This window comes from Schistocerca gregaria, chromosome 4 (assembly GCF_023897955.1).
Source record: "Schistocerca gregaria isolate iqSchGreg1 chromosome 4, iqSchGreg1.2, whole genome shotgun sequence".
Lineage (NCBI taxonomy): Eukaryota > Metazoa > Arthropoda > Insecta > Orthoptera > Acrididae > Schistocerca > Schistocerca gregaria.
Genome location: NC_064923.1, coordinates 756,790,027 through 756,802,045, shown reverse-complemented (window position 1 = coordinate 756,802,045; position 12,019 = coordinate 756,790,027). Strand labels below are relative to the sequence as shown.

The 12,019-nt window shown below is 35.0% G+C and overlaps 1 protein-coding gene across 1 annotated transcript in view; it reads right to left on the bottom strand.

Annotated features, from left to right (window-relative positions):
* Nucleotides 1-12,019, bottom strand: part of LOC126266717 (uncharacterized) — a 252,508-nt gene that overhangs the window by 73,929 nt on the left and 166,560 nt on the right. The window contains exon 8 of the mRNA XM_049971187.1: nucleotides 8,680-8,943. Within this exon, the coding sequence (XP_049827144.1) occupies nucleotides 8,680-8,943 (264 nt within the window). The remainder of the gene's footprint in view (nucleotides 1-8,679; nucleotides 8,944-12,019) is intronic.

Genomic DNA, 12,019 nt, shown 5'->3' with positions numbered 1-12,019 from the left:
ATGAGTAGTACACACTTTGTATTTGCATTCAGAGGCTGAGGTGGACGAGCAATGGAAGACCTAACAGAGTTCTAAAGAGGGAAGATTGTGGAGGCATGATTAGCTGGAGCATCAGTAACCAGGACAGTCAAATTACTGAATGTTTCAAGAGCAACTGTTTCAACAGTAATGACAACCTACACAAAACATGAAAAGACATCATCGTGTAAACATAATAGTGGTTACAAATCAAAACTAAATCAAGAGATTGTCATATGCTAACACAAATTGTGTAAAAACAACACAAAACTACGGCACCTAAAGTGATTGCAGAGATCAATAGCCATCGTCGAGATTCTGTATCTATCAACACTGTCTGCCGAGAAATCCATACAGTGAATATTCATAGGCGAGCTGCTATACTGTAACCATTAGTGATGACGACAACCAATGCAAAGAAGATAAAACATGGTCTTAAGAGCATAAATCCAAGACAGCTGATCACTGGAAGCATGTCATATGGTCCGACAAGTCAATGTTTTCATTATTTCCAACATCAGGCCGGGTTTATGTCTGGAGAACTCGAAAAGAAACCTACAATCCTGATTGCTTGATTCCAATGGTCAAGTGTGGAGGTGGAAGTGTGAAGGCGTGGGCAGCAATACCATGGTACTCTGCTGATCCCGCCATTGCTCTCAAAGTCCGTGTTACTGCCAATGATTATGTCAACATTTTAGATGATCAGGTGCACCCCATGATTCAAATGTTGTTCCCCAATAATGATGCCATATTTCAGGACAATAATGCTCCCATTCACATAGCCATAACAGTTCAATCATGTTATGAGGAGCATGCAACTGAACTGCATCATCTTCCCCGGCCAGCACAGTCCCCAGACTTTATTATCAAACCCTTTTGGGCGGTATTGGAGTGCAGACTCTGGAGCAGATTTCTGCCTCTCTCATCACTACAGGAGTTAGAAGAGGTTCTGATCAAAGAGTGGCATAACATTCCACTGGAGACTACACAATAATTATACGCCAGTATTCCAAGAAGAATCGCAGCTGTATTACGGGCAAATGGGTTCCAACCCCTTATTAATAAACCATCCCAAGTAAGTACAGGTGTTCACATTATTTGGCATATTCCCTGTGTACTGCATTTTAACAGAATAGTATTATCCATTAACAATGACAACTTGGGGCATGTATGAGAGGATTATGATACTAAGCTGTTTTGAATACTACTCACTGATTTCCTTAAAAAAGAGAGTGACATAGTATGGTCTACTTGGCCATATATTCTTATTTCTACCCAACTATCCACTGCTACATAAAACAGTGCAAACTACATGCAAGAATCATTGAAACATAGATACCACTGTACTGCTTTACTACCTATCTAACAGTCATTGTGCAACGCCACAACCATGTTTTAAAACTAATGCAATAATAGTACGTTAGACCAATAGCTTCCAAAATTACTTGGTCAAGGAACCTTTAAAAAGCTAGCCAAGTCTCAAACTTTGTGCGATTATTTGAAAACCAGAATTCTAATGCTATAACAAGCACATGTTAATCTGTTTGCTGATTTCATACCAACTGAGTATCATTCTTTTAGTACATTCATTCAAATTATTTGTATTTAATTAAAAAATCCTCCATGCATTGCAGAGTGCTAAATTCCCAGAGCTCATTACATCTACAAACAAACTTTACAAGCCACCATACAGTATGTTTCAGAGAATACTTCATACCACTTGTAGCAAAATTTCTGTTCTATACCACGCACTTCCTGTATGAGGAAAAAGTGACTGCCTATATGGATTGTATGCATCCTAATCTGTTTTTTCTTATACACTAGTGATAGCAGAATTGTTGGACTGTCTCCCTTGAAATCATTAATGAAGATGCCATATGTTACACCATTAGCCAATAAATGAGCTTTGTTCCTTGTCGCTTTGAGCTTGAACTGTGAAGAAAAAATTTACTTTCATTATCATACAAAGGACGACAACATGCATGCAAGAAATATTTTCACCAATAATTCCCATGGCAGTGAAGCTAAAAGCATCCATTTTTCATAGCAGAAATGTGGTTTACCAAAAAAACTGCACAAGCAAGCAGTGTGTGTAAGTCACATTCCTTCACATGTGTTATCTAAGTATCCATCCCAAGATCCATACTACAAAATAACTACCAGCACAGGCAAAATATACACAATAAGACACCTTACAAAGCTCTGAACAGAAATGTTTAAGTGACAAGGAAAACAAAAAACCTCCTAATTCAGCCTGATAGCTACAGAAAAAGTTACTGTTTCCCTACGTGAAAATATGAATGCTGATCATTCTCTGTTTGCTAATATCAAACCTGGAGCTACATTCAGTTCTGTGGTCAAAAACTTAACCATAGAAATGAACTAAACAAAGATGATTGTATTGTGACTACAGGTGGTGTCAATGACTATACAGAAACAAGAGCAAGTCACCACTGAGAAGTTACAAGGAGTTATTGGCACAACATCAATGTTGTAACAAATTTACCTGTATGATATGGTCCTCTAGAGTGGTCTTATGGTAATAAGGAACTAGAGATCCACAAGTCAGTGCCACAAAAATTATTTCAAAAATTTAACTATGTAAACTCAATAGAAGTTAGCAAAATGAACTGGGGTGAACACATTCAACCCGGACTACATGAAACAGGAAGGACAAAATTATGATTAGTGAGTGAAATAAAATTTCTCTGTGCCCTAGTCAGCAACAGGAGCAAACCAAAAGCCCTAGCACATATTCCTGAAGCTATTTCAGAAAAGAAACATTACAGCAGTGATCAACCAGACAAACTAGATTTGTGCGAATCCTGGGCACCTAAAGTAATCACACACAGGAAAGGTAAATACAACAGTGAAGATAATCTTGTTGTAAATGAGTACTTGCCCCATTTGTTAGTGTTAACCAGACATGGTCTAAATGTTCTGAAATTAGATACTACAAACTAGATGGTTTTGTATTGGCAAACAATTATTGTAGAAAACAATGTAAGGCAATGGTGTGGCAGTCTTTGTCAATAGACATATTCAGTTTAAGGAACTTGCACTTATAGAGCAGCATAGTGAAGAGGGAAGTGAGTGGAATTGTAATCCAACTAAAAGGGCAAGGAGCCAATGTAATAAAACTTAAAGTAGTAGGAATATTATGAAAAGGACAGATTGCTACTTACCATATAGCAGAGATGTTGAGTTGCAGACAGGCACAAAAAGACTATTAAACATGACAGCTTTTGGCCAGATGGCCTTCTTCTGAAATAGACAACATACACACACACATTCACACAAACACAGCTCACTCATATTCTTTTTATTGTGGCTGTCCATGACTCAACATTTCCACTATATAGTGAGTAGCAATCAATCCTTCCCATAATACTATCATTATCCAACCATGGATTTTCCATTCAGTACCATAATTAGGCAGACTGGTCCCAATGATCTTAGCTGTACTTCGAGAACTTAAAACTGATGCAAACTCCACCAAAATAGCTAACATCAAACTCATAGACTTATTAACTTCATACATTCTTAAAACTGTAGTTTCCATAGACAACAGGGTCTCAGCTTCTAGTTCTTCTAGGACAGATTATGCAATAATTAACCAAATTGCTGAAGACACTGTTAAGGATAGTAATGCAGACTTTCATAACTGAGACCACCTTGTTCTACAGATAGACTACAGAAAACCAGCTCCTTAAAGAATAACAAAACTTTGGGAAAGAAATGAGAACTGAATAACAGTAACACCAACTCTCTTAAAATTAAAATAGCTTAGAGAGATGGGATACCATCTATCAAGTGGAAGAGTCAGATAACAAATGGGATGAGTCTTACACTATTCTACTGAGGTACTCGCAACTCCTGCTGCCAAACTAAAGAAATGCGGACAGAACCAACACATACTCAAAGTGGAAGAAATATCAGCTGTGACTTCCATCCAATCTTATTAAACTTAGACAGAATATATGACACATGTCCTGTAAAAATCAAGATTGCATATTTTTTAACAAAAATGTAACCAAGCTAAAAAGTCTTTAAAGCAAAAGTTTTAAACCTTATAAAATAGGTTCATGGTATTGAAGTATCACAGTCCTTGAATGTAAGCAAGGCCTCCTTGAAACTGATCAACACCTATTGAAAAATCTTCAAAGCCAATGATAGCATACAATTATGTATTTTACAGGATGGTAATATTATAAAACACACTAAATCATTATGTAATCCTTTTAATAAACATTTCATATCACCAACAGGAAATCCAACACACACAATAGACATGCACTGAGAGATATCGGATCAAATCACTTGAATTTGATGAGGTTAAGGAAAATGAAATAAGCAAGAAATTTATCACATTAAAGAACAAACAGTCATCTGGCTGAATGTATATCAAATGTTGCAGTTAAAAATGCACAAAAGACACAGTTAAACCATTAATCTACCTCATAAACTGTAACTTGAGAAAACATTTACCCTAGTCTGGTAATCTAAAAATAAGCATGATAAAGCAGTGCATAAGAAGGGAAACACAAAAAAGGCTTCATACTGCTGCCTGATAGTGTTGATCCCCACCATTAATAAGATTTTGAAATGGTTATCCTTTCTCAGCACTCTCCTTATTTTACAAAAAAATTCGAAACAGAAATACAGCATTGTTGTCGGAAAAAATACTGCACAACAGCTGCCATTATTAAATTTCTCCACAAAGTGTATATCCTCCTAGATGAAAAAATAGGACAATGGGAATCTTATTAAATCTTTCCAAAGCCTTTGACTAAGTCGAACCATGGCTTCTCATTAAAAAATTGAAGGCATATGACATCAGTCTTCTATGCAGTTACTGTTCACATACTTAACTAATCACAAGCAGTGTACTTAACTTTTACACAGAATGCATAATACGGTCATAGATTTCCAGTCTTCTAGGGATACAGTAATCAAGGTGGTGTCAAAAGGTTCAATCCTTGGCCCCTTCCTCTTCTTGGTTTAAGTCAATGATATGACACAACCCTGCATCTCACAACTAGTAAGCAGTGGTGATGACACATGCCTCTTGTTTTATGAGCAAGACTTTGTGGCATTACAGTCAGTTGCTTCTAAGGGTATTACTTAAGTAACCATATATTTTCTACACCAAGACCTAAACACTAACATCAGTAAACCCTAGCTATTAGTGTTTTAAAAAACTGACCCTCATAAGGTTGAAATAAACAATATATATGGTATTGCATCAGTACAAGCAGATAACATTAAATATCTTGATGTTCACTGGGACAAAAATCTTCATTAGGTAAACCACATTAATTCTGCATGTGAGAGAATCAGGAGTAGCTTGTATGTGATAGGCCAACTGGCAAAAATAGTTCCAAGTCAAACCTTAAAAAACAATTTATACACTTTTTAATTATGGTATTGAACTGTAGTACTTCGAAGCAGACATGCACCTGAACAGAATATTAGTATTACAGAAGCTAAGGTTAATGTATGGGCTAAGGTCAGAGAGTTCTGCCATGATCCATATGTCCCACATAAATTTTTAAAAATATATTCCTTATATTTGAACAAACTTAATATATTTTTTATGAATATTAAAAACACAGTAAATAAGTGCATTGATAAACATTAATATGATACCAGAAGTAAGAGTAACTACTTCAGGCAGAGGACAACATTAAAAATAACAGATAATACTCCTTATATTAATGGGCAGATATGATTCAACAAGGTGCCACACACTGTAAAAACTTGCAAAAGCAAAGCTGTTCCACAAGGAGTTAAAAGCTTTCCTAGTAAGTAAGTGTTTCTATTCACTCAGTGAACTCTTGAGTTATATGTTCTCTGTTGTAACATGTAATATATTTAGAATATTAAGGTCAATATACGGACCACTATTAAATGTAAGTGATATTTATATTAATTAACTACACAACCCATATATGCCATTTGTATAAGTCATGAGCTTGATGACTACATGCAAAAAAAGTAAATAAATAAAACGTGACTCTAGTGACTAATACAAGCAATAGTCTATGGTTCAGTTATATACCGAGGTGGTCCTGGTGCCACAACCAAAGTTCAAATTATGTTATTTAAAAAGATACATTTGTATGAGTGTGTTTACTGAAATGATTTGTTGTGTTTTTTTGTCTGCCTAAAATGTGATAAGCTATGCATGACTATGCTGTAGACATTACATCTTACCTGAAACGAAATCATGTATAAAAAGCCAATTAGGTTAGTCTGTGTCATGCTAGAGTACCTGGAACAGTTTTGGAGTGTTATAAAAGCATATATTTAGTTTTCTGTTCTGTTTACCCTGAATATGTGATGAATTACTCTGTTTTGTTGGGGAGTACAACATCCCTCAACATTGCTGTCATGGTCAGGTGCACATTGTGGATGGTCAAACATTTATTATGGTATCTGAAAAATATTTGCAGAATGAGGAAACTGGTGGGTGTGTCAACATCTACTTCTGTGCATGTTTTGCTCTACTGTAGAAAAGACCTGTTTTGCCATTTATCTATGGATGAGTTAGCATCAAGAGATGCTGCAGTGGATGAAAGAAGAGTAGAGAGTATCTTTGCAATATTGTAATATCAACATCTAGCAGTGATAGCGCTTTGAAAAAATGTCTTCAGAGTTTAGAGTAGATATCCATACAGCTCTTCCATATTCCATTGACTTAGGGAGTGTCAGGCATGTAACTGCAGCAAAGAGGGTATTCATCCTTAATGTTGACCTCCTTCCTTAGTCACTGAAGAGAATGTCATAGCAGTATAGAAACTACTTCAGGAAGATGAGTGTCTGACATATTTCCAAGTAGATGATGAGTCATTGAGCTTCTCTGGATCTGCAATGTACACCTTCCATAAGGCCCCACTGAAGAAGGGAGAATTTGTTATTTGTCAGCAACACAATCCTTGAGTGAGATGTGGATGTTGAGGAGAAATGTTTGCAGGTTGCTCATCTTTCTGTGTGTGATATAATTGTGGCAGTCATAAATGACTATTTTACTGCAGTATTCCAAATAAGTAACAAAATAGAAAGATGTGCTTGAAGCTGAGGGTGCATTCACTGCAGTTCAAAAATACTACCTGTTAAGTAAAAAATGTGCGAGCATTGTTTGCTGCAAGTGGAGTATTGAAACATGTGATATTCAGCACCAAAGGAACTGCCATGAGGAGGATATATGTAGAACAATGCTAGTCTCAGGTCATATAAGATGCTTGAAGTTATCCATTCACACAGAAGGCAGTTGATCACTCATCACTACAAAGTTCCAACAGATTGGTGAAAATTTGGTACTGGCTATTTAGCTGCAGTTAACTTCAAAGCTCTCAAAAATCAGTCCTGCAGTGCTGATCTTGTGTCATATAGCTTTGTCTTTTTTCCATAAAATAAGAACCACCAATAAAACAACAAAGACACAGCACTCTATAGGTAGGAGGGTGAATGTTCCAACTCTAGACAACAAGTAGTATGGGATGTATTCCATCTTGGTTACTGTAATTACTTGTAATGGTGTGATTGCAGAAAATAGGTCTAAAAGACAATGTACAATAGAGAACAGTTCAAAACATCTTTCATCAGTGATTTAAAAGGATAGGGATAGGTGTTGAGTACAATGAAAATTATTTAAAAAATGGTAAATGTATGAAGTTGTATTTCATAAATGCTCTAGTATCCTTTGTACCTTCGAAATGACAGATTCTCCAAAAATATTGTAACAAAAAATATTTATTATGTAAGATTTACAAAAATCATGGCTTGTTCTCCTCAGATCATGGCCAATTAGAGCAGAAGTCTTTTTAATTCTGATGTTTGATGTCACTTTCCAGTATGTAAATTCTTCAACAGAATTGAGGTAAGCAGACTTCAGCTCTTTTTGAAAATAGGTGCCAATTTCTGTACCTCTGGAACAGTTGATGGGGAGCACTAGAACAATTCACAGGAAGGGAGAAACAGTACAAAATATTAACAGAAAGGATAAAAAAATGTTTAGTCAAAAAGAGGAACAGGATGAATAAACAAGGTTCTTCAGCATATAATGGCACAGGAAAATATGAAATGAGAGAAAGTGTTGCATTACCTTCTCAGAGAGAGTGGTGATGATATGACACATTTGAAAGCAAAATAAATCATATGTTACCTTAGATATTATTTTCAGGGTATGTGCATTTTTGCATGGTAAAAGATTATATGGATTCCATGCAATTGATGGTCAAAATACCATACAATGATAAAAATGTGACATAAAATTAGTTAATGTTTCTGTTTTAATTTTCATCTAAAGGATAAGTGAAACAGCAAAAGATGGAACTATCAATAACTAGTTTACATTTTAATTAATCACACTCAGAAAACCTGTGAGAGCATAGTATACATTTTGTCTGCCTCAGTGTAGTAATATTTGTGGATGATTAAAATATTGCAGAATTTTATGATATTCTGTATTGTAGTGGGTTTGACTAGGCAAAATTTTTGGTCTAATAACAAATACTGAAGAAGAGCAATTAACACCATTTGAGAAGTACTTATTACTTATAAACAATAAACCAACATGTTTTTCACATCCGGATGTCAGTAATAAGTGTAACCTAATTATAGTACTTTATGTTTATGTATGTAGATCATACATCTCACCTTCTAATAGCATCCCCTAAATTTTCAGGAACATCAGGCTTCCCAGCAGGTGACATTGCCTTGAGATTCCCACGTTTACCTGTGATATCAATGACTAGAGTTTGCTTATTCTGATCATCAGCTCTAGTGAGACTAGCTGATCGCTTAGCTACTGGTTGCCTGGGCACTGTCGGCAAGTGGTCCTCACTTGTAGTTGCTCTGCCACCTGGTATTAGTGGTACATCCCTCTCAAGTGTTGCTCGCTTAGCGGGTGGGTCCATCAGTCTAGATAACATAAATTTTTCCTGAAAGTTTCTGTTATTTCATTCATAAAGATATAAGATAAAGTGAGAAGAAATTAAATTGAGACAATATGTCTAAGAAAAAGCAAATATTTTAAAAAGGATGAGTTTGAAAAAAATACTGCATTGCAGCAAACATTTGTGTGACCTATAAAACTATAGGAAGATACATGGTTTTGACAAGGATTGAAGAACTGAAAAATTAACTAGAATGAAGAAGCTATATCTAATAAAAACTATGGAAGTAATGAATATTGAAAATAGTACCACAGTAAGATAACCAGTTAAATAACAATGGGGACAAATGCTGTGAAATGAGGATCCATCAGTATATGGTTACCAAAAAGTTACAATAGCTTCAAAACCTCAATTCAGATGGGAGTAAAGCTGGTGGAATACAATATTTGAAATTGCTACTCTGAGTCATATGGAATAGATATCTCAGACCACTCAATAAAGGATTGAATATAGTAAGTACATCAGTATTACTGTGCTCAAACTTACATTGAGGAAAAAGATTACTGAAAAGTAAATGAAAATCAATTTAATATCTATAAAACAGTTTGTAGAGCTTCAGTGCCCCCTCAGGCTATAATTCCTTCAAAAATATGAACAGAAAAGCAATAAATGTCGCAAACAAAAATTGTATGGCATTTCTTAAAAATAAAAATGGGCTTGACATGATTCCATGAAGTAAAAGCTGGGTAACATAAGCTATAAATTTCAGATCAGATCAGTGTACTGAATATCAGACAGCATACAACAAGAAATTGGTAGATCTCCAGTACGTGCCTTTTTAGGGGCTTGAGATTTGACATTTTGCCTCAGAAATATCTTTAAATCTGTACTCTAAAATGTACAGATTATAACATTTCAGCTCCTCAACACCAAATTAAAACGTTCCACTTCAATTTGTTTGCACTTATAGCGATCCCAGCTTCCTCAACCAAATTAAAACGTTGCATTAGGAGGTGTCTGCTTCGTGCAAAAGGTCTCGAGTTCATATTGACGACAACAAGTAATTCTTCATTACAGACGTTTATTTACAAACAGAACTGACAGACTTCACAGACTCAACAACCGACTCTCCGAGCTAACCGCACTGCATATCCGAACTGGCAATTGACAACTCCTAGGTGTATTAATATCTTTCCAAACAATGAGAGTCTTTGACAATGTTTTGTTTACAATACGATAGCAATTCACGACTTAAAACTAAATTAGACATTACAGAATTTTAGTACAGATTAAAGTAAGTAAAAGGATCAGTACATATAAATTCTTACAAGCATAATTTCCAAATAGATTTTATAACATTTTTCTACCAGCTTCTGGATAACCTTCACCAGATTTGTACCGATGTTTCCAGAAATATCTTGACATTTGATTCTGGATATTTCTTGAGTGATCCGGAACAACTACCTATATGTAAAATGATTCAAATCGTGTTTCAAAACGTAAATAAATCTTTCCAGCAATATTTCTTGATACAAATCGTTCCCCGAAACTAGGCCATGAAACAGTTTTCACAAGTTTTCGCACTTTTGCGATCATAACACAGAACCTCTCCATAGAAAGTTCCAGAAGTGTGCATCAAACGCTCATCCATAGACCCTCTCTTTAGCTGGTGAGTTTTTAAAAGTATCTTGTCCATATTATACGAAATAATTTAGCTCAAAACTGATAATTTATACAATTAATCAGAGCTACAGCAAACAGTGAGTCTTTCTTTTACAAAATGAAATATAATTACAAAATTGAATGAAAATAGGTTGCTAACACTAATATATATTTACATTAATTCTATTTTTGTTCTTTCTGTGCAAAATGTCCTAATATTGACACAGTACAATATTTAAACATCCCCAAAGTTTCCCTTTACATTTTGCATATCTGTATCGACATCCCCTAAAAGTCTACAGTATCGAATACTTCAATATGTCCCAATATGTCCTGTAATGTTAAAAGATGATTATGATGATGTCCTGTGAGTAAAAATGGAGGAGACAGTTAAAAATGAGGCATACAACTGCTTGTCATGGGAAAACTAAATGAATGACTGTAATCTGTTAAGTCTTATTTGTGCATATATGACCATTTCTCTCTGAAAGAATATATTTTTCTAAGTAAATAATCATATTCGTTACATTTTTATACTTTTGAGAAGGTGAGAACTCTTCCCCTGCAAATTCTTTATTTCATGTTCCATTTCTAGAATTATCCATCTCTTTTTGTTTCCCAGAAAATGGTAAATATCTAGCTTCTTCCCCCATCTAATGTGAATACACAACATGAACTTCACCCTAAAGAAACTGTGAGTTTGTGTAGACTATTGTTACTCTATGAGCAGGTAGTAACTAAATCTATTGTGGACCCTGAATGGCAAAGAATGTCTCATTGTGTTTTCAATCTTTTTAAAGTCTGAAGCATGTGTACTATAGTTCATAAAAAATGCTGACAGTGAAACAATGTATTCCAGTAAAATAACAAGAATTTGTGTCTTAATACAGTGAGAAAATATTTTTGACTGATGTGATAAAATACTCTATTGTAAACTGTGCAGTGTAAGAGCAACTACAGAGAAGTCATTTAACGTTCAGCTGCATGTGGCAACAGGAAAACACAAATATGGAAAGCAACAGAGTGAAAATGGAGAGAACACTACAACACATGCTCCAGGGAAATCCCATCAATCTTATTCCATGAAGAACTTTGTAAAGCATTTCCTTCTGCTAACATTCCCTTAAGTAAACAGAATCATCCAAAATTTCATGAATTCATTACAAATATTTTAGAACCTGTGACTGATAATTGAATGTAAATACACGAAACTGCAACCAGTTACTTTTTTTGAATAGTTATTTATTATTCCATGAACCAGTTTTTGAACCATCTGGAGATGAACCTGAAAACCTTCAAAACCGGTTCATGGAATAATAAATAACTATTCAAAAAAGTGACTGGTTGCAGTTTTATGTATTTACATTTAATGAATTCTTAGAAAAACACACAGGGGAATCTCTTTCTCAATTTTCCACCTTAAGAAAGGACTATGTGAG